The 26,606-nt window shown below is 41.1% G+C and overlaps 1 protein-coding gene and 1 long non-coding RNA gene across 2 annotated transcripts in view; one reads left to right on the top strand and one right to left on the bottom strand.

Moving 5' to 3' along the window:
- Nucleotides 1-14,820, top strand: part of gask1a (golgi associated kinase 1A) — a 37,078-nt gene extending 22,258 nt beyond the window's left edge. The window contains exons 3-6 of the mRNA XM_074654498.1: nt 357-782; nt 8,323-8,445; nt 10,080-10,183; nt 12,411-14,820. Coding sequence (XP_074510599.1) covers nt 357-782; nt 8,323-8,445; nt 10,080-10,183; nt 12,411-12,615 — 858 coding nt within the window. The 3' untranslated portion in view covers nt 12,616-14,820. The remainder of the gene's footprint in view (nt 1-356; nt 783-8,322; nt 8,446-10,079; nt 10,184-12,410) is intronic.
- A 5,846-nt stretch (nt 14,821-20,666) lies between these two features.
- LOC141779602 (uncharacterized) lies at nt 20,667-23,638 on the bottom strand. The gene is made up of 2 exons (XR_012596361.1): nt 20,957-23,638; nt 20,667-20,845 (listed from the first exon to the last, which is right to left on the bottom strand). It is a non-coding gene; the product is annotated as an uncharacterized LOC141779602 (long non-coding RNA).
- Nucleotides 23,639-26,606: the final 2,968 nt, after the last annotated feature.

The following is a 26,606-nucleotide window of genomic DNA, read 5'->3' as shown; positions in this document are numbered from 1 at the left end:
GAAATATGACGACTACTACTAATAATAGCAGTAATACATGTTGATAAGAGTATTAAATAATTGACAAATCCCCCTTTAAGGTACATTTTGAACGGATAAAAATGTTCGATTAATTTGAGATTAATTGTAATTGATAATTAACTATGGACAATCATGCAATTAATTGCGATTAAATATTTGAATCGATTGACAGCCCTATTTTATATACATTCACATTATCAGAATTGAAGCCATTTCAACTAAATATTCATGGCTGTAGCCTGAGGCACTAGATGTTGGGTGTGGTGTCTAATAGTAAATGGTGTTTTATTAATGAAAACTTAATGTAAAGCATCAACTGTATTTCTCCATCACAGAAGAGGGGTTCCCCTGAGCATGGACCTGGCCTCAGACATCCAGAAACCCACAGTGAGCGCTGCCAGCAGGGTCGCTGTTCCCTGATCAAACGCACCGACGACTGGTTTGAGGTGTTAGCCTTCCACCTGGACAGGGTGCTGGGACTCAACAGGAGTCTCCCTGCGGTGCTGAGGACTTTCCACAGTGACATTTTACCGTATCGATACACCAGCGGTACCCCCAGACCTGTAGTGTGGTGGGATCCAGATATTCAGCACCTGGCTGATGGAGACAACGACCAGAACTCGGTGCCGCTCAGCTGGGTCCAGTACCAGAAGCTGCTGCAGGCCCACTGTGGGAGTGAAGCAGACCTGAGATCAGTGCCCTGTGTGGGAGTTCACCACTCAGAGTGGGGGAGACTGGCTCTCTTTGACTTCCTATTACAGGTAAGATAAGTGCTTTTTATCTCACACTGTGGCTAACTCCTGTAGGAGGGAGATACAACCACAAACTGCACAAATAACATAATCTTTTAATTATTGCAGAGTGGAAAATAAATGATTTCCATCCTAGACAGGGTAGCTGGAGTCAGGATTCCTGCATGAAACAGGAAAGAGACATCAGGCTGTTGTCATTACAGTATTTACAGCAATGTTCAGTAAAATGCATCACAGACGTTTCCAAACGGTTCCCTTGGAGGTTCGAGCACCAGGTACATGTGGCACTATAGAGGGAGTCTAAAGGCCTGGTCAAACCATATAGTGGAACAGCAATGTTTAGTTAGTGCTGTCAAAGTTAACGTGATAATAACGTGTTAACGCAAATTTGTTTTAACGCCACTAATTTCTTTAACTCATAAACGCAAACTGCGATTTTTAAGTTGTAGCAGGTTCAGTTTTAAAGGTAGAGTGAAGATACTGGTATCATATGAAACTAGAAACCTAAGGAATCCATTGGTACCAACCATGTCATACTAACTTGTTGCGAAGGCTAAATAATTTTTGGAAAAAACTGGCAGGGCCAATTTCAAAGAGGTCCCTGCAGCTGTTGTTGCCTGTTGGGCTTGAGTTTGCCATGTTAGGATTTTATGCTAAATGCAGTACCTGTGAGGGTTTCTAGACAATATTTGTAATCGATTTGTGTTGTTAATTGATTTCCAATAATAAATATATACATATCTTTGCATGAAGCAGCATAGTTGTCCACTCCCATGTTCATAAGAGTATTAAATACTTGACAAATCTCCCTTTAAGGTACATTTTGAACAGATATAAAAAAAAATGTGTGTTTAATTTGCGATTAAACGCGATTAATTATTTTAATCGATTGACAGCCCTATTAAATATATATATTCACATATATATATATATATATATATATATATATACAAGAAATGCACCACTCTTGCCTGAGAGAGTGCGGTGGAGAAGAAAGCCTGCTGTCTTTTTCAGAATTCCTGAGTGTAATTAGATATCAGATAATTAATTTCAGACTGATGAAAAGGTGCAGAGGTCACAGCAGGCCAAAACTACCAGGTTTATTATTTCTACATACTGTTCAACTTAATGAGCAATGCCTACAAGACTAAAAGTGTGTACGTGTGTTTTTGTGTGTGTCCAGTCCAGGGTGTATTGATGTGTCAGTGTCTGTGGGTATGGATGCGGCGCTGTCCGTTCAATTAAAAATCCAATACAGCTCTCGTCCTGGATATTAGTGTGTGTGTGTGTGTGTGTGTGTGTGTGTGTGTGTGTGTGTGTGTGTGTGTGTGTGTGTGTATGTGTGTGTGTGTGTGTATTTGTGCGTCTTTGGATTTACATTTTGAGTGGAGCTCGTTCATAAGGTGTCAGCTGCTAATAATTCTGCCAGAGCTGTTGTTTCTATGCTAAACGACTACACTGTAGATAGATAGATAGATAGATAGATAGATAGATAGGTAGATAGATCTGTGCATAGACTGGCGTACTCGCCGATAACCGATTCCAAATTTTGGGCAGTATCGGATGCATTTCCAATACTGGTATCGGAATCGGAACAACTCTACTAAAGATGTCTTATTCAGTGTTTGGTTGTACTTAGCTCCACCCTCTCGTGTCAATCCTGGTTCCAAAAAACCAAGACGGTGACAGCCAAAATGCCGAACTCGAGGCTTCAAAACAGTAGTCCACAAAGCAATGGGTGACGGTGACTACATCCACTTCTTATATAGAGTCTATGGGCTGAGATCTCTTTATACACCCATTCTCCAAAGTTAGTCAGAATTAGGATCTCAGTGATCATCGATTAATCATCATTAGTAATGTAATCGATTAAAATTGCTTGGTGTTTCTGCTCCGTTGATGTCTGAGCTCCTGAACACCTCAGCAGAGCCTGAGATTCACAACGTAGTACTGAAAGTCAGGAGCCGTTTGGAGCGATTTATGTGCCCTGAGGAAGGAGTAAAATTAGGCCCTAAAGGTGTGTGGGAGAATTTTGAGAGTACTTTTCATTCGAAAAAGAAATATCCTGCCGAGTGATTTTACCCAAGTGATTGCAGCGAGGTTGAGTGGCTGACTTTGCAATTGCATAGCATGGCACAATCACCCCCACTTTCACTATGATTTAGCACCTCTCTACAGAGGCACAGTGCCATGACAACACTGCAGGAAACCCTGCATCACATGACACAATCATGGGCGAGGAACAGAAACGGCTGGGAGGCAGCAGCTCTCTTCACTGTAGCATTCTCACTGTAGAAGACAATTATATCTCCTGGCTTTGTTTATAGTAAATTAGTAACTCGCAGTGTCCTGCTTTCCATTATTACAGTGTGCTGCCTATATTTATGTTTGTTTACTCATGATTCATATTTGGGTATGTTTGCATGCACACTATGAAGCCACGACTACAAATACAGTGAGCAAAGCCAGTTCTGGCGGCTTACATCAGAGCGTAATCGCAAAGCTCCCCCACAATAATCCTGTTTACACCACTGGAAATATTGCTGTGATTATCCCGAGGAAATGGTGTTTGAGTTCTGCTTAAAATAAAAAGTTTCAGCAGCTTTGATGGAGCTCAGGACGCAAATGATTTCACTGTATAAATGTGGAATCTGTGTTTAATTATTCCCCAGTGTGATGCGTTTGAAAGCACAGTCGGTTGAATATCGTGTACCTGCAGCAGCTTGTTAGACTCTGGTGGTGCTGCACACACACGTTTTACCAGGTACATTGTAAAAGAAATGGTTTCCATCCATACAGTTGAAAAAGCCAGTTTCGAGGAAATGGTGAATACATTAAATCGCTAATATGACTTACCAAGCCGCAGATACTGCAAGGTTATCGCCAGTGCAAGCCTGTATTGGACAATAGTATCGTATATCGTTGTTTTTCTTAAAGCAATATCGTCAGTAGGGGAATTTCAATATCACCCAACCCTAATGGATTGTAAGAATACAAGCATTTAATGACACATTTTTGATGTGAATAATAATACTTTAAAGGATAAATCTGCTGATATTCAATGATTTTTCTCATAATCTACAAATCCCATAAAGAAACCCAAATCAGCAATGAATGCATTGACTAACAAGTACTACATTGTGTGTGTGTCAAAGCCTGATATACTGTATGTTATTCCTCTGTGCCAAAGAGCTCCATTGTTGTCCACAAACTATTAGAAACAAGCACTATTTCCTCCTGTTTGAACAGAGTTGCAAAGTGGGAGGAGCTATTTTGGGCGTACCGCCAGCCGTCGTCTGACTTCAGTTGCTCCTAAAGTAGTGCTATTATGGTATGGATGGCCTCCGAGCGAGGTGAACGGCATTTCCATTGATTTGCATTTGGCGGCTCACGTTACCGCAGTCTTGGAAAGGGAGGAGTGAGCGGAGGGTTACTCAGTTGGATGCAATCTGCAACCGCACCTCTAGATGTCGCCAAATCCTACACACTGAACCTTTAAATGATCGATTGATTCAGAAAATACAGCTATTATTTTGATAGTTAAGGATTTGGTGCTTTTCGTTGTCTCATATGGTAATATACTGTCTTTCTGTATATCTGTGTCTTTGCATAGTAACATCCATGTATTTAATGCTGCTGTCATATATGAGCACACACTGTAAATGTATTTCTGTCAGGCTGAGTCTTCCAGCGGGACTATTGTTAACATTTCACATTGTTATTTTCACATTTCACCTCCTCAGTGTTGAGTTTGCTCTGAGACACAGTGCACCCCGTCACTGATTTTACAACCTACACAAGTAATTTTGTCCTGCTTTGTTCTGTCCGCACACTAAGATGGAATGTGTTTCTAACACCCATCAGTGTGTGTGTGTGTGTGTGTGTGTGTGGGGGGTTGAATATGAATAACCCATGAGGCAGCTCTCTCCCCCCCTCGCTGCCAGAAGTCAATCCCTGTAACAGGGCCAAGCTCTAATAGCCTCCTATTGATCTGCTGAGAGCCGATGAGCACACCTCTGAACACTTGTTCCTACCTGCTCCCTTAACACCTCCCTGGGCTCTGATAGCAGGGAACCAAACACCACAGGGGCAGGAAGAGCAGCGTGAAGGACACCCCATCAGTGATTCACACACACACACACACACACACACACACACACACACACACACACACACACACACACACACACACACACACACGCACACACACAGCAGCAGTGGAGGACACCCTGGGGAGGATAGGGGAACTGAGGATAAGGTGACAGTGTGAGTGCAGGTTTTCAAAATGAAAGGGACACTGCTCCAGACTGCTACCTATAGCACTTCCTGCTACGACTGTGAGGGAAAATCCACCGAAGCTCAGCACACTCAGCATGTGTGCGATGGACTTAGATTATAGTCTGAAATCAGTTAAAAAAGAGGCGAATACTACGCAAATTTGCGCCGAACACGCTAAATTCACATATATGCGGGAGTTGAAATATTTCAACTCAAGTGAGAAATTTGCGTTCCGTGTGTCACGAAAGCCTGTCAGCGTTGAGAATTCTCCCCCTGTCGTCACTGACATCCTGACGTTGTTGAATCAGAAATGAAGGAAAAGAATATTGTAGCTGTCTGTGGTCACCCAGAGCTGATACGAGACGATAGTCCATCATATCAAGTCAGCACATACTGCCCACACTGTTTGACTGACTAGTGAACACAGAGAAGTTCAATAAAGAAACAGCACAGTTAGCACCAGACACTGAAACACTGTTGGAGGAGACTGTATGCAGATGAGGTGAAATAACAATGTTGAATGTCCTGCTGATCATCAGATGATGCAGAGCCTTATTCTGCTGAATATAGAGATTTGTGTTACAGTGAATCCGACTCCCCACATCCACTTTAATATTGTGTTGACTCTGACCACAGCAGAGCACCACATCTTGTCTTTCCCCGAGGCTTGCCGGTGTTCAGTGGCAGTGTAAGTCAATATTGGCTCAGTCTCCACAAGGCTGCTGGACCGAACTCACAATCAGTGTTCCAGTGTGGGATGGAAATGTGGCAGCAGGGTGAGAAGTCTCCTGAAAGCACCACACAAGTGAGAAGAAACAGCGGAGGTGCAGCTTTACTGCACAGTAAAACACAAAACCCTTCTCTATCTCACACACACACACACACCCCGCTGACCTGAGGGCACCGGGGTTGTGTGAGTCACAAGTGCAGTGATGCACACACTCACACACTCACACACATAAGCACAATGGGAGAGCAAAGACACAAACCCTCACAAACAGCCAAACCCTGCAGTGGACCTGAGGGCAGATCTCATCAAGGCTGCATCTGTTTGCTTCTTGTGTGTCAGTCACAAGCTGTGTTTAAACACCCTGGCGCGGGCATCTGTAGATGGCGCTTGCGAGCATTGTTAACTTGCAATATGCTCCGAAACGCCAGGGGGGGTAGAAACAAAATATTCTGTGGATAAGCCAGAAGTCAACGAGTGATACCGGAAAAGAAAGTAGGCTGCCTGGCAACAGTAGTAAACACTAAACACAGACGTACGTACCACTAAACATTACATTTGTGTACTGTAATTATATTATTATTAGACACTCAGAGCAAATGACGTAGTATAAAGAGCGAAAAAGTTTGCTTATAGGAAGGACGAGTCAAACAAACACAAGACTTTCACCCAGGAGACCGCTGTTCTTGTTCAAACCAAATGTCAATGTTGAATTATTTTACCGTAGTTTAGTAACGCTAGTCACGTAACAAGCGTAGTTATTTTATGTAAGAAAGTTACTTATTTTAACCCAAACCACAATCTTTTCCTAAACCTAAGCAAGTAGTTTTGTCGGAAGTTTATTTTGAAGTTTATTTTGAAAACAGACTGTATGGATGTAACGAGCGGAAACTGACCAAACTGACATGCCGTCCCTTACGTGTAAAACTGACGCTAGAGGGGCACATAGAGCGTCATAGTTTGAAGCGTATGGTCACTAATATAGCAGCGGTATTTGACGAGTTGGGAGTAAAAACATGTGGACAGCTCTCATGATAACTAATGAAAAGCTTTCACACATACTAGTAAAGTGTGCTCAAAAAGTTGAAATGCTCTCATATACAGTATCTATCTATCTATCTATCCAGTTTTATGATGTTATAATCGTCAGTGCTTCATCTGTGATGATTCGTCTTGAAGTGAAAGTCAGTGTATCGCTAGTCATTAAAGCTATTCCCTGTTTGTTTCACTTGATATTCATGTGATTTCACTAAGTGTCAGTGTGGGTGTCGTCTGTTTTCGTACTGATAACTGCATGACATTATCTGTCAGACTGGGAGCCAGAAGCACATCACTAACACTGGCTGCTTATTCCAACACGATTTACAGTGGGAACCAAAAGCTGATGTCTGTGTTTGCCTCATAACCTTTTCTTCTGATCTCTGTTCCAAATCACACTGTCAAAAGGGCGTAGTATAGCTTTGGTTAGAGAAATGGGTGGTGCACAATGAGATCAGAGGTTCTTAAAAAACAACAACTGCTATTTCCACAATGTACATAGATTTATATCAAACCAGCAAATGAGTTGTCATGTTTCTTATGGTAACCCTAAGCATCTTATCTTTGATTGATGAAAAAATATCTTGTTTTTTCAGACAATATTAACTGTCAATAAAAATATTAGGGCTGTCAAAGTTAACGTGTCAATAACACAAATTTGTGTTAACGCCACTAATTTCTTTAACGCATTAACACAACTTGAGATTTTTAGGTTGTAGCGGGTTCAAAAAGCTAGAGTGAAGATACTGGTATCATATGAAACTAGAAAAAACCTAAGGAATCCATTGGTATCAACCATGTCATACTAGCAAGGCGGGAAGGAGGCTTAATAACGCTCAAAACGTACGCAAAATTTTGGCGAGGACAATATTTATCATTGTTTTGTGTTGTTAATTGATTTCCAGTAATAAATACATACATACATTTGCATAAAGCAGCATATTTGCTCACCCCCATGTTGATAAGAGTATTAAATACTTGACAAATCTCCCTTTACAGCTGTGCATACACTGTACGATATAGAAATGTTGTTGTGTACTTACAACTGTACGAGGAGATCGTTTGCGAAGTAAAGCCTGTGGACAGCCGACCAAAATTTCTGATATGTCAGAAATCCGTCCGATGGCCAGTCAGGAGGAGTTAATCAGTCCTCGTTCCCCCTGTGCACTGCACGGCAATCGATGCCCGACAAAGCTGAAACTCGGTATGACTCTAAAATGAGCCGTACGACTAATTTTGACTCATTTTGAGTCACTTTGACTCACTCTAAAATGAGTCTTATGACTCAAAATTCGGGCCAGAAACGAGCTAAAATCATACAGTGTATGCCCAACTTAAGGTTTATATTTGGAAGAGATAAAAAAAGTGTGATTAATTTGCGATTAATCGATTCAGTCATCGTCCACTAGGAGGAGGGTTGAATGGCTTTAACAGCAACAAATAGCAGCCTTACCTCACACAGTCACGGCTAAAGACTCTTTGTGTGCTCTGTGTCTGTTGCTGCAGGTAAACGACCGACTTGACAGGTGCTGCTGTGGTTTCACACCTGATCCGACAGAGCTGTGTGTGGAGAACCTGCTGCACGCTAAGTGTAGCAACACCAAGGACCTGCTGCTGGTTCACATCCTGGTACGTATCACAAACACTACCGATGTTATTTCAAGTCTACAGACAGTTTTGTGCCATTATTAAAGTGATTTATGTCCTGAAACATTACAAGGCCTTTGAGGTGTTTTCTCTTTATCTGCAGTTATGAATTATTCTCAGTCAAAGGACACGTTTACTGCTCCTTGCTTTGATCGATGTGTTGGTAAAAATACAAAATGAGATTTTCTCCATGCCTTGCCAAACAGTTGTTTCATTTCAGAACTGGTCGTCACTGTTTTCTGTTATTGTCGAATCATTATTCATCATATCTGAGGAGTGAAGAAAATGAAATCCACCGCGGCTGCCCTGTTTGTTTTTTGTTGTTCCATGGCAACACAGGAGAATGGATCTGTATTTAAATGATATACAACACAAGCATATATTATGCTGCCAGCAGTGTTGATGTAGGCTAGGTGTTGTTCACAGCGAGTGGATGAGCTCTCAGTCTGACAGATGTTTCTATGGAGGTGCTTGTTATGTTACATATATGATTCGTATTGTTCGCTGCAATGTGTAAAAATAGATAAAGCTGTGTGAAAATCACAGCAGTCTTAAAGGTCCCATATCGTGCTCATTTTCAGATTCATACTTGTGTTTAATGTTTCTACTAGAACATGTTTACATGCTGTAATGTTAAAAAAAAACATTATTTTCCTCATACTGTCAGCCTGGATATGCCTGTATTTACCCTCTGTCTGAAACGCTCCGTTTTGGCGCATTTTGACGGAATTGCAACAGAATTGCGTTGCTAGGCAACAGCTTGGGTCCATGTGTACTTCCTGTCAGCTGATGACATTCACATACACTGCCACCAGGAATAATCTGGAACATATTTAGAATGTTTACGTTTAAAATTGGGTCAAAGGTCTAAATATTGTAGATTTGTGACATCACGATGGGCAGAAATCCTGACAGCTTGTTTCAAATGCAGAGTTTCTGAATACGGGCTGTGTGTATTTCCCTGTGGATTGAGTGTTTCGATACTTTCACAGTATTTATATAGGACTTAAGCCTGCTTTATAATAAAAAAACATGAAAATCTCACTTTTTTATAATATGGGACCTTTAAAATGATTGTTGTTTTTGTCGTATAGGCTCACAGAGATATTCATATAATCGTATTCCAAGCTGGTTTTGTAACGCACTTAATGTTCAAACGTCAGGATAGAAGACATTTTGACTTGTCATAGTAGGAAAAACACAGGTGTTACCAATAACATTATCAATGTTTCTGTTCTATTCAAGTGTCCCAGTAAGAAATGACAGTGTGACTACGTTTACATGCACAAAATATTTTGGTTTTTGCCCTTATTCCAAAAGAGGCAATATTCCTTCTCAGCTATTTACATGACTTTCACTTGCACTTTTCTAGTCTTCCGACCACTCAAAAAAATTTTTTTAATTCTTCACAAATAAATAAAGTAAATCACAGAGCTGAAGACTTGTTCTAACCCTAACCGTTTATGGTTAGGCTTAGTGTAAGTCTCCAGGAGTAAATCTAAGTCAATGTAATGTCCTCTAAAATTATGTTAACACGACTGTGTGTGTGTGTGTGTGTGTGTGTGTGTGTGTGTGTGTGTGTGTGTGTGTGTGTGTGTGTGTGTGTGTGTGTTCAGGTGAGGAAGGCCGATCCCTCCAGACTGGTGTTCATAGACAACGCCGGCAGACCAGAGCAGTCCACCAACAACCTCAACTTCAGGCTGGTTGAGGGCATTGATGAGTGAGTACTAAGCACTATTTCTAGGCCCTGTCTACACGTCTATAGATATTTTTAAAAACTGATAATTTCCCCTCTGTTTTGAAAAAAAAGAAAATGTCCACACGACCTTTGTTTTACAAAATATCTCCGTCCGTACTCGAACACAAAAACGACTCCAAACGCTCGCCGTAATATTTACACGTCACCACGAGTGAGATCACAAGTTAAAAGTTAAGGAATTTTGTTTCCACCCTCCTCTCTCCGTTTCCTTTGGCTTCATTTCAGTCAGTTGGATAACAAGTTATTGTTGGTGGGAGTGTGGGGGGGTGGGAGAGAGGGGTGGGCTTCCTGTCATCACTCTGTTGTCATCAACTGTTTCTTTACATGCAGAAATGACGAAAGGGAGGTCATTCAGGTTTATGTCCACAGCTCTTCTGAGTGCTCCAAAACCTCACCTTCAGTCGCCCAAAAGCAGTCAATCACCGTTTGGCCTCCACATGTTTAATGTGTTCCTGCTTTGGCCTCCTGTGACTGTAATATTTTTCAAATGTAAAATAGTAATTAGTCCGAGCAGTGCTAACATAAAAATGCCGGTAGTCTGCCATCTCTGTTATTGCTTCTGGCGCATGCTCATTACACAAAGCAACAAATGGCACGAAATGAGGAGAGGACGTCATCGTTTCCCAAAATTCTGTTTTTGTGACCCAAAACTTTGTTTACGTGTGGACGAGAGGCCAAACGTAGAGGAAAATATCCATTTGTAAAATATCTATATACGTGTAGAGAGGGCCTAAAGCACAAGGATGCAAATTTGAGATATTTTTTGAGTCTGAAACTCTTTTGGGCTCACAAACACTGATGTAAGGAAATGTTTCAAGAGAAGAGTAAAAGACATCTAACAACATATTTCCCTAGTGAACAGCTTTCACATCAGCAGCACAGAAACATCCAGTGGAAGCTTGTTAGTGTTTGTTACAATGTCTGTCTGATTAGATTAGTGTGCATTCAATTAGCTGGCTATTCAATATGCTGAATGAATCCGGTCTGATAGAAATCCCCCTTTGTCCGTCACTTTGGATTACTAAGCCGCTCCATAAAATGCTCTTACATATCTTAAGCCTGGACGTGAAACTGAATGGAAATAGAAAGTTAAAGTCTTGTATTAATTCCCATCACTGAATAATATGAAACAACATAAAAAGAAAATTGGTCGCCAGAAAATGTTTTTGTCATTGTGCGTTTCTGTAAACCACGGAATACATTAAATGTCAACGTTTCTGAACCAAAAACATTTTTCATAAATATGTTTCATATCAGCCTTGTGTCACGCTTGCAGAAACGCACAATGGCACGTGGTTAACGTTAAGAAACGATTGGTTAGGTTTAGGCAACAAAACTACTTGGTTAAGGTTAGACAAAGCATCATGGATTGTGTTAAAATAATAACATAATAACATAATGTAACAATGTAATGTTACAACTTAACTTAACAACGTGATGTCACAACTTAATGTAACAACATAACGTAACAGCATAATGTAACAACGTAATTTAACGCCACTAATTTCTTTAACGCATTAATGCAACTATAATACTATAATATTGTCCAGAAACCCTCACAGGTACTGCATTTAGCATAAAATATATGCTCAAATCATAACGTGGCAAACTGCAGCTCAACAGGCAACAACAGCTGTCAGTGTGTCAGTGTGCTGACTTGACTATGACTTGCCCCAAACTGCATGTGATTATCATAAAGTGGGCATGTCTGTAAAGGGGAGACTTGTGGGTACCCATAGAACCAATTTTCATTCACATATCTTAAAGTCAGAGGTCAAGGGACCCCTTTGAAAATGGACATGTCAGTTTTTCCTCACCAAAATATCGTAAGTTTGGCTAGTATGACATGGTTGGTCTAGTTTCATATGATACCAGCATCTTCACTCTCGCTTTAAAACTGAGACCTAAAAATTAAAGAAATTAGTGGCGTTAAAACGAATTTGCGTTAACTACGTTAACGTTAACTTTGACAGCCCTAATGGGAGCGTAATCTTGTAGGAGACAGGGTTAACTGGACCTATTGATAAGGTTGTAAGAAAAACAATTCTCTCAAATGCTCTTATATTGTGGTGTACAGACATTACACATTACCGCCTCTAGTGGCTGCTAGAAAGGCTTTACACATTTTTAGACTTGTTTGTATTGAAGCTACAACACATGAAATATATAATGCTGTTTCTGTTGTCAGGTTTCCAGAGAAGGCGGTGTCGGTGCTCCAGTCAGGCTGTCTGGGGAGTCTTCTTCTACGCTCCCTTTACACAGACCGGGAATTCTGGGACAGCCAAGGCGGAGCCAGCGGTCTCAGGCCTCTCCTCCACGCTGTAGAGCACAGAGGGAAGGTTCTCCTCCAGCACATCAGAGACAAGAAACTACAGCTCAACAGGGACCTGTGACTGAGCTGAGCCAACCAAAACAACTTAAACACATCATTCACATCAGAAAATGCGGTGCTGGAATACGGAAAATCTGCATGCAAATTTTCTGCAGGACAACTATGTATGCATTGTTCCATTTTCGTCACAAGAAAAATGTAATATCCCTTATTTTAAATAGTTCCCGTGTCCACTCCACACAACAAAAACACAATACATAAACTAATCGGATCCCAGATTTGATGTGAACGCTAGCTGTTGTGGCTATCCCCGTTCTGTGACCAACATTGAACAATAGCATCAGCTAAATTACCATCTTCATCGTATCCTAGCTGCTGGGCGATCTCAAGCCACATACTGTCCTTTATTTGGTTGTTGAGGTAGTCATCGCTGTGTTTCTCGTATAATATCAGGTGTTGAGAGATCAAATCGATGAAGACATTCCCTCGTTTTGGCAGCAAGCTGCCTGGAGCTATACCTGGAGGTATGAGACACGACTTGGAACAAAGAATTTCATTGGTCAAACACATATTTCCGCAGGCGGAAATATGAAATGCATGGAATGGTTCAGCTAATCCGGGAGCACAGCTGACAAGCTTGGATGTCCAAACCAAAACACCCAGGGTCCATGGACCAATCTATTATGGCGTTTTAAAACCCAACAGTGGTGATAATATAGCTTAAAGTCCAACTGAAATCACAAAAGTCATCCCATTATCAGTCAAACATCATGTCAAAAGTTATTTTCAAATGTATTATCAATATTTTTATAACTTAAAGAGACAAAAAAAAAATATCAGAAATGCTCCTAGTCAATCTTTTCCTAAGCCTAACTAAGTAGTTTTGTTGCTTAAGCCTAACCAAGTCGATCTATTCCTAAACTATCTATTCTTTTGTTTTTATACTGTTTGACTGCACCAACAAAACCAAAGAAAATTCCTAGTGTATACCTCTTACACCTGGCAATAAACACCATTCTGATTCTGATTCTGATTCTGAACTTACCTGAGTAGTTTTATTTTTGAAAAGACATTCATAGAAATCGTGCAAGCGTCACGAAAAAAATTGTGTCTATGTACACGAATCAAATAGATTCAATTTCGTGACTATTTCACAAACTGCCGTGAGAGTGTTGAGGCAGGGTAACCCCAAAGTTGTCCTTATTCAGGGCTCATAACTGATCTATGAGGCATTAGGTGATGGTTTATTAACCATTAATAAAGCCATTATGTACAACTTCTAAACTCTTTACAAAGGAAGCTTTATTAGAAAGTGATAAAGACGTGCTGTAAGCTACACAGCTGATCTGTATTACTATGAAAGTGCAGAATCAAACATGAGCCTCAAGGATATACTGTATATATATAAATATACAGTATATCAGTGTTTGCCCTGTAGGACTGGCATGAAATGACAGCAAACACACGCATGTCCAAAGTGTCTATTTCATGCTAATTGTTTGATTATCTGCGCCAAAAGAAATGTCCCTGAAGCTCTGTCTGTTGATAAGGGGACGCTTGTCACTCCAAATATAATTCATGTTTTTCATTCAGTCTCCCGTCTGCGCTCACTAACATCTCCCCGAATGTCCCCTCACAGAGGGACAAATGATTCCCCCGCTCCTCCTCCTCCTCCTCTTCCGCACAGCCAAGTGATGATTTTTCCAAACAATTTAGTGGAAAGAAGTGTGGTCTATCTTTTTTTCTTTTCCTATTTTAATATTTTACGGAGAGCAAGCAGCAGATCGAGTGATTGATTTGGATGTCTGTTTTTATGAGATAAGCTTTTCTGCTTTTAATCGAGGGATTAAAAATGTCTGTCAGCAAATAGCTTCTGGACCGGATCCTGGAAGCCTTTTGATGAAAATGGACCGTATATATATATACTGTATATGGATATTCAGATTTTTTTCTGCCAGTCCTTGCTCATTGTTGAAATGCACAGCAGAAGCAAAAGATGAAAGAAAAAAGGGATGAACATCGGATGAAAGTAACGTGTCATTAATGAAGGAATCGAGCTGAGGCTTTTCTGTCTTGAGTGACATATTTCTAAAGCTAAACTGTCACAAAACATTCGTCTGGTATTTGGGTTTTGTGAAAAGCACAGATGACATCACTCGAAGCGGTTTTACCGGCTCTGAATTAACATTCCAGTGGTAACGTCGTGGATTAATGACATTTTCTATGGCTCCCTCTTTCATCACTGAATAAATGGCTTTAATGAGAACTGGTTCAAATGTGTGATCCTGTCTTTATCCCCACTTGATCTCTCTTACATTAAATGTTTGGCTCTTTTTCCTACGTGTCAAACCACCAAAAGTGAGCCGGCCGCCGCTGGTTTTAATTTCTCTGCTTCTGTTTGAGCACGTTTTGGTCCATCTCATTAAACCCCATCTGGATTATATTGGACTTTCATACAGATACTTATATTATAAAGCCTGCTGACTGCTAAAGGACCATGGTTCAAAACAGCAGTAGTTTGTTTGGAAATCTAGAAAAGCAACTAAAATTGGAGGGAAGGTTTCAATGTCAATATTATACTATTATATATTGTGTAGTCTGAACCAGTACTGATTCATTCAATGATTCAGTGTAACCAGTTCATTAGATACTGTAATTGTGCGTACATGTAGGCTACTGAACTCTACTACCTGGCTTAATTTTACAGGTCTGCTAATTTCACGGTAATTGGGTGATAATTAGCAAGTAACCTATTTGAAATTTCTTTGGAATTACTGACGAATTACCCCAATATTTACCTCAAAATGTATCGAAAATGACTTTATTATAAACATTATTTAATAATTATATTCCGCTATAGCTGGTAATTTATTTAATACATTTCCAGGAAAAGAATACAAAGTTAATTGACATGCTTTATTTCCATGTCTGCTAATAAATAGATAATTATTAGCAAATAATGTCTTTTAAATTTCTTAAAAAAACTCCCTGAATCATGACATTAGCTACCAGGTTACATTTGTGTCGACAATAAGTCACACAATGGTGAGATTTGTGCCTGATCAGAAGCGTCTTCTATTAGTTTTGGTTTTTCACCTACGATGAAGAGCAGCCGTTTCTCAAGCCTAAGGGCCCTATTTTAACCATTAGAGGCTATTTTAGAATATAATTATTAAATAATGTTTATAACAAAGTCATTTTCGATCAATTTTGAGGTTAATATTGGTATAATTTGGCAGTAATTCAAAAGTAATTTCAAATAGGTTAATTGCTAATTATCACCTAATTACCATGAAATTTGTGGACCTGTAAAATGAAGCGTTACCGTATGAATCTAAAAATAGAAGAAAGGGTTGGAAAAATAATGCCATTAAAATAGTAAGTCTAGCCTTATTAAACAGAGTTTATTATGAACCCACACTGAATAACCAAAGTTGGAAGCTGCTCTGAAACCAGTTTGGTTTTGATGTTTGTTCACTGCTCAGACACCAGTAACATTCGGCCCTGCGTTACATTCCTGCAATGTGGTTCCTGTGGTTGCCATGGTCACACAGTAAGACAGGATGGTGAGTTAAATTATCAACTCAGACAGCTGCTGCAAATAACTGCACACATTCACAGCAGCCGCCCTCTTTCTACCAGCAGCGGCTCCCTGCCTGAAAGAGAAAAAGAGAAACACCAACAGTTGCCAACATCACGTTTTTATCACCATCCTGAGCATCAAATGAAGACAATAACAGATATCTATCTTTTATGATATTGTGCTGCCGATCCTTTTGATTTTTCTGTGTAAAAGTGTAAAAATGAAAGGAGATCATTGAGCCACAGGGAACGAGGAGGAGGGGGATTGGGACGTTTCCAATGCAATAAAACTCTTCTTCGAGCAATCAGGGATGCAAAAGCGAAGGCGTCAGCCTCTATAAGGCCCGGGGAGCTCAGAGCCAATTCCAAAAATAGCAATGAGAGGACGAGGTTTTAAAGGAAAACTCCAATAGTTTGACCAATAGTTAGCAAGCTTGGTACAAGAAGAGAATAAATGTGTATGATTGGATGTAGACATTAAGCATCGATCACACGCATCACATCAAATTCGAATTTTTTTTACCTTTAGTCATATGAATCTTATGCACAACTTTGAACTGGATTAAAGCGAGGTTTGCACATGAGGAGGTGGAGTTCAGTTCACCCTATCCAGGGCATCCTCCCACCAATAGAGAGGCGAAGTCCCGCCCCTTCTGGTGGACCACCATGGGACCTTATTTCGGAAAAAATATGAACAGTAGAGAGAGACATATTTTTTTTATCCTGTTTGAATTGCACCGCGAATCACACATATGACACATATGACAAACATTTGTCAATTTAAACGATAATTTTGCAAGTCAAGAATTTCTCAGTTTGTCGTAAAACTGTTGATGTATCAGACCGTGAAAATACGTAAATAGAAAGACGACACACCCAGAAGGATAAAGAGAACTAGATACAGCGTTATAGGCGGGCTCCCGTTCATTCCTGAGAGTTGCTCAGTGGCGCATGAAGCCAAAATTTGCCCGACTGCTGAGCGATAAAGAACCCGGCGATCTTCCGCATCCAATGGGCCCACAGAGCAGGCGCAGTAGCGTTTCCTTTAGCTCCGCCTCCCAGCCCTCGCTCCAGCCTCGGTCTGGGTCTCATTCACATGAACGGAGGAAGGGAAATAACTCTGGATTCATCTATTAGTGCATTTTACAACTTTTAGGACCTAATGATTTAAATAAGGACTATTCAAGTGTTCGTACTGGGAAGTTCATCCATCCATCCATCCATCCATCCATCTGCAACCGCTTATCCCGTTAGGGGTCGCGGGGGGGCTGGAGCCGATCCCAGCCGACATACTGGGAAGTTGATTTACCTAAAAAAAAAAGATCCGCTGAGTTGCAGACGTCTCTTTCCCAACTTAAGTCAATGGGAAAAAGTCTTTCTGGGCCCAATGGCGTCATGTGAAGAACACAGAAATTGTAGTACCGCCGTTTGGCCACTACAAAAATTAGCTTCAAAGCCCGGCGCTCTTCCTGGGGGGTTGATATAAACCTGCAGTTTCCTTGTTTATCTCCTCTTGGATTACACATTCTAGTGCTATGTACATCTATGTACATCATGCAATGGGTAAATCAGCTGAATTATAAGTGAACATTTTTATTACGTGTATTGCACATCTACTTCTCTCTCAACCAAGTGTGTGCCGCCGCCGCCGCCGCCGCCGCTGTCATCATCATTTAAAGTGAAGCATCTCAGAGGTAAATGATGTCTAATGTACGGCACCGTGTTCTGCTACTGCAAAAACACATTATTGCCATTATATGAATATATGTCTCCCGTGCATGCTTAAAACAAATGTTAGCCCATTTTTATGTGTGTGTGTCAGAGAGGGGAGAGATGTGCAGGGCAAACATAAAACGGCCAGTCACCCGTGACTCATCCTTAATAGCCATCATCATGGAGCGGTATGGTGAAGGTCATTATCTGAGCAGAAAGGATGGGCTATTCTAAGAGGCATGCAGGTCCGCTGTGACGTGAACATGTGAGTCACAGTCCTGCTATCTCGGGGAGAGGAGGCCAAACAGGAAATGAGTATTTTTTCCTCCTTTATGATGATGATATCAGATTTAGCTTCATTTTCAGTGCTATTACAGTACACACATTTATCTAAAGTGACTGCAGAGTTCATGAGTGCACACAGCTCCTGTTTAAATCACCAGAGTCACTGACTTGAATAAGATTACGCATTGATTTGTACTTAGTAAAACTGCAAAGATCTGATCAGAGACCGTCATGCTGCGTATTGTGTACCGGTACAAGGCAGCGGTGCAAAGAGCAACAGCAGGCCGACAACCCGCCGCACGGAGCTGGGAATGAAGACTGGAGCGCAGCTAGCCAGCTAGCTAGCATATAGTCGATCCGTGCACTCTGATGACACCCGCTGGGTGACAGACCCCTCATTTGTATAATGAGACAGAAATGCATAAAGAAATGAAAAAAGAAATGTGTAAAGAAAAGAATACAGAAATAAATAAGTTTGGGGAAATAAATAAGGAGGTGAAATGCAAAGGGAAAATCGTGCATAAATAAATAAATACATACTTTAAAAATAAATGTAAAATAAATAATAAATAAATAATGCAAAAATAAATAAATAAATACATACTTTAAAAATAAATGTAAAATAAATAATAAATAAATAATGCAAAAATAAATAAATAAATTAATAAATATTTACATTTTAATAAAAAATAAATACATAAATAAATAAAAGGGCAAATTGAACAGAAGAGTAATTAAATAAGGTCATTAATACAAAGATAAATAAATAAAGAAGCAACTTAAAACTGAAATATCTGTTTTTCTTTAATTAATGGGCTACATTTATTTTGGAATATTATTTTTGCTGCTCTTTATGACAAATTTATTTATTTATAGAGTCATTTATTTATTTGTTCATTTATTTTTGGCAGGTTCCGTTCTCACTAGAACTCGTGTAAAATCCATGCATGGTGCAGTATTTCCTCCTTGATGGAGGGATGCTAAGCAGCAGTGAGCTTACTGTTGCCGCTGGCTGTCGTCAGATATAGTTCATCAAAAAGTACAGACAATGTTTCAATCACTAGTTTTTCTGTATTGAGTTTAAAGGAAGGGACCTCTCTCCTTTGGAATAAATCACGTATTTTTTTACAGAACACTTGACGGATGTAATTTTTTTTTACCAACTTAACAGTCACTAATACGATTACCTATAACCTGGTGAGTTTGTACTTTCTTCTGGAAATCAATGTTGAAAATTCATACAACTCTCAGGTCCCTCCAGATTGCCATCAGGGCTGCCTGAAAATGTGACTTAGTTTCACAGCATGAAACGATTACTACACTTTTATGATGTGAGTGAATGAAGTGACTCAGTCCTGCTCTCCCTGATTATTGCTCCATTCATGCTTCACACTTTGAGCTGCAAGCCGGCAGCGATTAAAAGAATATTTACACCCGTTCTGCTCGTGTCCATCAGCTAATAACGATGTTCTCACAGCAGGCGACGGCGAGCCGTAAATAAAGGCTGCAGCAGAGAGCTCAGCTGCTCTCCAACTTCTAACCACCGAGCAGGGAAAGTGGATCAGAGATGGGTCAACGCCTCGAGCCTCGGCTGATTTCTGCTCCCCATTTTCTCCTCTCTTATCTGTCTCCCTTTCAGCCACTAAATCCTGATTTTGAATACGACAGCAGCTCTCGGTGATGTGATGTGATAAGGCACATGCTAACAAGTTCTGATTAACGGGATTTAACAGGATGTGCCCTTATCTGGCGGTTACAGGCCTATCTGTTACACAGCGAACGCTGGGAATGAAAGCTGATGGAGCACACTAACTGGGAAGTTGACAGATGTTGCTCAGCTCTAGTGACACAATTCCTCTTGCATGTTCAAAACATCTGGTATGCTCGCAGTTTTGGCCTTCCATGATCCCACAGAAGTGACGTCGTTGTAGAGGGAGGATCTGTTGGACTGTTGGTCTGTCAGTCCGTCGATCCACCATTTTGGTCCGGATCTCATAAACTACTGGATATATGATGTTTTTGTACAGACATTTATGGTCCCCAGAGGATGAATCCTACTGACTTTAGTGTTCCCCTGACGCCTCCACGACAAATAACAAAGACTTTCACCCAGAAGACCGCTGTTCCTGTCCCGTGTGAACCCAAGTCAACGTTGACTTGTTTTACCCTTTGTTATGTGACTCACGCACTTAAGTTAATTACATTACAGACATACTTATTAGGGCTGTCAATCAATCAAAATAATGAATCGCGATTAATCGCATGATTGTCCATATTTAACCGTGCTTATTCGCAAATAAATCCCGTTTTTTTATCCGTCAATGTACCTTACAGGGAGATTTTTCAAGTATTTAATACTCTTATCAACATGGAAGTGGGCAAATATGCTGCTTTATGCAAATGTATGTATATATTTATTATCGGAAATCAATTAACAACACAAAACAATGACAAATATTGTCCAGAAACCCTCAAAGTGTTATGTTCTGGTTAAACAAAATGTGGACCCAAAAGCAGCACACACTAATCAGGTTTAAAGGTGTAACAAGAAAGGATTTATTAATAATAATAATTCCAAAAAGGTGGACAGGGCAGGGTTCCTCCAGATGGTGATCCCAGTCCACTGTGATCCAAGAGTAAGCAACGAGGTTGGAGAGTGAGCAGGTAGGAGCAGCAGGAAGCGGAGGCAGCCGGCAGGTAGGTATACCACACTAGGGCAAAGATACAAAAAGCAGGATGAGCACAGCAGGAACAAAGTGAGCAAATACAAAGTCAAAACAGGAAGCTAACGAGCAAGGTAAGTGAGCCTGAATACGTAATACCACTGTGGCGACGAAAACGATCTGGCGATGAGTGGCAGGAAGACCAGGGTTGATATACTGCAGAGTGTGTGTTGATTGATGATTAGTGTCAGCTGCTCCAGCAACCACCGCCCAGGAGAGGGAGGAGGAGATGGCCACACCTCCTTCTCGACAGACAGACCAGACTAACAGGGTAAAACACACAGGAGACAAAAGGACAGGGAAACAGAGGAAACACAGGGAAACTACTAGACTGCCCAGGACATAACATGACACAAAGGTACTGCATTTAGCATAAAAAACATGCTCAAATCATAACATAGCAAACTCAAGCCCAACAATAGAACCCATTTTCATTCACATATCTTGAGGTCAGAGGTCAAGGGACCCCTTTGAAAATGACCATGACAGTTTTTCTTTACCAAAATTTTACGGAAGTTTGGAGCGTTATTTATCCTCCTTCGCAATAAGCTAGTATGACATTGGTTGGTACCAATGGATTCATTAGTTTTTCTAGTTTCATAAGATGCCAGTATCTTTACTTAGTACGTAGTACAATTAGCAACTGTTATTGAAAGTTACGTGGTATAATAACGAGTATAACAAGCGAGGAAGTCTATTAGGGCAGGTGAGAGGTCAACCCGTTCTCACTTCCAACACCTCAAATACCACCGTTTGGTAAGAGCTCCCGGGCATCGGAAACCGACACACGGAGGCACCTTTTAGCAACAGTACGTGACGAACCGGGCTTTCAATGGATTCATTAGGTTTTTCTAGTTTCATATGACGCTAGTACCTTCACTCTCGCTATAAAACTGAGCCCGCTACAGCCTAAAAATCGCACGTTGCGTTAATGCGTTAAAGAAATAGTGGCATTAAAACGAATTGGCATCGCGTTATAGTTGCATTAACTCTGACGGTCCTAATCCTACTCTCAGTTTTATAAATGATCATAATCATTATCATTTGCATCTTTATAGATCATAGCACAGTCCTTTACAGCCCATCATCTGTTATTGATATTAGTGTCTTCTTAGGAGAATATTATAATTACACATTGTCAACTGTAATCTAAATTGAAACGACGCTCTCGGTTGCCACCACCATGGACTCGACATATAGTAAGCCCTGACTGATGTCAACCGAAACAGATCCTCTGGCCTCCGCGGTCCAGTGGGCACCTGGAGGTTATTAAAAAGGCATCTCACAACATAATCACATGGAGAAACATGGAGTCTTCACTTCATGAAAAGAATCTCCAACATTCCTGCAATCACAGTCTGTAGTCTATACAAACCCACACACAACTGCGTCTTATCACTACTCAAGATCCTGATAACAGCATCGTATTAATAACAGCGTTAGTTCTTTGGAAACCGCTGACGTACCGAGCAGACTAAAAACAACATTCAACCCCAGAGAGGACGAGGACACACAGTAGGGTACAGCATGTTATTTTTCTCAGCCCACACTCCTCTCACTGGAAAGTATTAACTAACTGCAGTGGAGTCGCGGGCCGGGAGCCAGACACATATTCTGGGTTGATAGAAACCAGTTGGAGACGTCGGCTGTTTGGTAAACTGTGAGCAACATTGGCACATTTGCAGCTCAAGCTATAAAAAGAATAGAGGTTTAAAAGGGTGGCGACAAAAAACAAAATTGCTTGTGGTTATCATTCTGTATATTAAAAAAACACAATACACACTCCTCGATCCTTTCATGCAGCTTAGGCTCGCTCAGTAACAGCTTTAGCTCCTCACTGCAGTGTGGATTATGTTCTCCAACATTGATGTGAGCGCACCGTGTGGTCCTTTGATACGACGCTGCTGCTGTGAAGCGTCGTGTGGAGGTGACTGCTGCTCTCTCTCTCTGCAGCGCTCTGTTACTTCTTTACAGGTGAGCGATCTGACAGGAGTCGACACGTCAGGCCCCCCCGCAGGCCACATATTAACCACATGCCAGCATGCAGGGCAGACAGCAGGCGCTGGCCCACAGCCTGGATACCTGCACTGCACCGCATCCTGCTAATGGTTTTACCCCGTCTCACATATGTCCCTCAGTTTGCCCTGAAAGAGAACGGGATGTGTCACTTTTAATATGTGTTATGAATAAATTAAACTATAAACAGCGCATGTAGTTTCATAGTGTCATATTGTACAAAACTAGGTGATGCCACACCAATTACTTCTCTATTTCCAAACACAGAGCATTATTGTCTTGCAAAGATTTTGTACGTTTCTGCAAACCACGGGATACGTTGCATGTCGATGTTTCACATTCCGTAAATTCATTTCATGTCAGCATCGTATCACGCTTGCAGAAACGCACAACGCCACGTGGTTAACGTTGAGAAACGATTGGTTAGTTTTAGGCAACAAAGCTACTTGGTTAAAGCGTGGGTTGGTAAACCATTTTTTTGTTATATTAGTTGAAATTCTCATTACATCCCGACAGCAATCAATAAATCAAAAGCTCTGACAAAAAAAGAAAAAAAATTTGATATCTGTAGCTGTCGCCGGATTGTAATAAGCCCATCAAATCATTTCACTAAGGCCCGGATGAAATGCCTACTTGTCTATCTACCTGTGCGCACTCTACCCGTGCATTCATTGCGCGTCACAGTCTTCCACAAGCTGCTAGCTTGTGAATACTAACAGTAGTCATGTTACTTGTATGTATGTATTTTCACCCAGTAGACCGCTGTTCATTTGTGTGAAACCACAAGTCAAAGTTGATTTATTTGTGACAAAACTTCTGTTCTTAAGTCACAGCACTTCCGGTGTTATTTTAAACCGATCTTTTCCTAAACCTATCTAAGTAGTTGTTGCCTAAGCCTAACCAAGTCAATCTATTCCTAAACCTAACTAAGTAGTTTGTTGCCTAAGTCTAACCAAGTCGATCTATTCCTTAACCTAACTAAGTAGTTTTATTGTGAAAAGACTGGAGCGGAAATTGACACGTGCGTCATGTGTTGCTGGACATTCGTAGGAAAACGCACGAAAAATATGTTCATGCTGAGCGTAATGGGAAAAAAAGGAAATTTGTGTCTATGTACACGAATAAAATAGATTTAAATTTCGTGACTATTTCACGGACTGCCGTGAGACTGTTAATGTGTCCCTGTCCGTCCTCTAAACCGGTGCTAAACCCATCACATCCCTTTGGTTTCTTGGTAAGGCAGCAACTTAAACTGTCCAACCAGCAGCTTGTTAATGTGTCATTTGCTCCTGCTACGAGATCCTCTGATGGAAAGAGATCACAGGGCCGAGCTGTATGAATAATGAACATAAGCGCCGTCTCTTCCCGTGGAAAGCAGGCTGTTGAGTGACATGGAATCGCCCCGGCTTGTCTGGTTTGGTCTCAGAGTCCTGGCTATTGTTGCTTGAAGAGCTGCCAACCAGGCTGGCACAGCTGATGCCTCCGACTCCTGTCCTGATCCCGTGTCAGTAGCATGGCAGCCTGTCAGCCGCTGACTTCACCGTTTCCTTTAAGATGCTAAACGCTGCCAAGACAGCAGCTCATTATTCCAGTTCTGTCTCCAGAGCAGTGAAACACTCCAGACACTCTGGTCATTTTGTTCTCATTCAGTTAGGTTAACCTCTCGTGGGAATAATCAGGTTTAAAAGTATGGCTGTATTCAGTACGGTGCCCACCTGAGCCGATTTAAAACAATCTTTACACGTAGAAGTGGCACTTGGCAGCAATTTCAAATTTATATTCTCAGTCTAATCCCATTTTAGATCAAAGTCGCACCTTGATGTGTGACAACAACTTTAAATTCTGCTGCCACCTGAGTACACACACCTTCTTGTGTGTGCTCGAGTATATTTATGTGCATTTATAAAAAACTTTAACAAACTTTATTAGATTTGTCATTTGTCAGAAGACTTTAAACTAGTGATTTTGACCATAAACTCATGTTTACAATGTTTACTGAGGGAATAAATCAAGTGAGAAGTAGGCTCATTTTCTCATAGACTTCTATACAATCAGAATTCTTTTTGCAACCAGAGGAGTCGCCCCCTGCTGGCTGTTAGAAAGAATGCACAGTCTGTCTCTCTATTGTCCCTCCTCACCAGCCTCATTTCTAATTTCCCTAAACCACACCATTCTCCCTCCCACCCTCCGACTTCCCCTCCTTTCCCCATCACCTGACTGCCCCGCCCACCTGCTCACCTGTCCACTTCCCTCATCGGTCCTCCAGGTATTTAACCAGCCCATTTTAACGCAGCCCTTGTCAGTTTGTCCTAGTTGCTTTGCTGGTTTCTTGTTTTTTGCTTTTGTGTTTGAGTGCCTGTTATATGAATGTTACCTGGACCTGTACCTACCTAAAGTACCTACAGTACCTACCTACCTGTTACTTGTGTACCTGCCTGTAAGCTATTTCAACAATAAATCAGTGAATTCATCCTGCTGCCTCCTCAGTCTGGGTCCTATCTCTGTTTACCCTGCATAACCAGCTGTGACACAACGAGCCTCATGCAGCAGTATTCTCTTAAATTCCGCTCATATTTTATCTTAATATAATCAGAAATTGGTTGTAACAGCGACACCTGTGGCCGCTAAGTCAGCGAAAGTCAGCGTCCTGTTGCTCGCGCTCGCCCGTGTGCACGCGCTACCTGAATGTGAGCGAGCACCCGTCAAAACAGTGAGGCGACACACGTCAGCTAAAACCACAATATCACTATATTTCACCTGCTTGGCAGTAATGTTAGCTGACCAGACGAAGGTCTCTCCATGAATCAGTGCTGATCCTAGTGTTGGCTTTTCCTGCTTCAGCCTCCTGACCGCAGTCAGAGGGAACAGGGGAAACACCGGCACCTGGTCAGAGACGATAACGTAACTCGCTACGGAGCCCCGTCACTTCACAAGACACGGGAAACCTTTGTTGGTCTGGAGGAGCTGCAGCATTTATTTCTGCACAAACGTCCACTGTACATTCACTAGATATTCTCAGAGCTAAACTAACTCTTCTGCAGTGTGTAGTGAGCACGCATGTGTGGCACACCTGAGACAGTGTGGCCACATTTCAGGGATAATATGGTGTGTGATGATTTGACTTATTATTTTGGATCATTATTTGCATTTATGCTAGGACCTTTATTTATTTTCTTACATTAATGGAGTAATGACACCGTTTTAAAAATGAAGTAGTGAGGCAGAACGTTTGTGTTCACTTCAGTTGCTCCGGGGAACGGTTGAGAGAGCGCACGCTTCCGCTGTTTCCTCAGAAGCAATCTGGCGGGAAAACGAGATGCACCGTGTCCTCATTGCTACTCTTCTACCTGCTTAATACAGGTCGGTAAACTGTAAATAAACCATTATTATATATTTTACAAGGTCGGGTTTTATTAATGAGATTGCTCGCTTAATGTTTACGGAGTTTATATTGATTTTTATATGCATAGAAGACCAACGGAAGTTACGTCCGTCCTGGCGCAGTGTTTACATATTGGCGCCATTTTAGGTCTAAAGTGGCCTGACAATAGTAGAGTGTCTCTCAGGGCTATTGTACAGTGTGAATATTTAGGATGATTGTGTACTAATGTGTTTACCGATGTGTTTATTGGGTCTCAGGCACTTTGTTAATAGTGATTGAAAGTTGTAAATTGAATGTAAGTTGTTAATTACACCAAAGTATGTTTTGTTCCTGTAGCACAGCATTTTCTTG

Source organism: Sebastes fasciatus, chromosome 12, assembly GCF_043250625.1.
Source record: "Sebastes fasciatus isolate fSebFas1 chromosome 12, fSebFas1.pri, whole genome shotgun sequence".
Taxonomy (NCBI): domain Eukaryota; kingdom Metazoa; phylum Chordata; class Actinopteri; order Perciformes; family Sebastidae; genus Sebastes; species Sebastes fasciatus.
The sequence above is the reverse complement of the archived record's forward strand: the minus strand, read 5'-3'. Positions and strand labels throughout refer to the sequence as shown.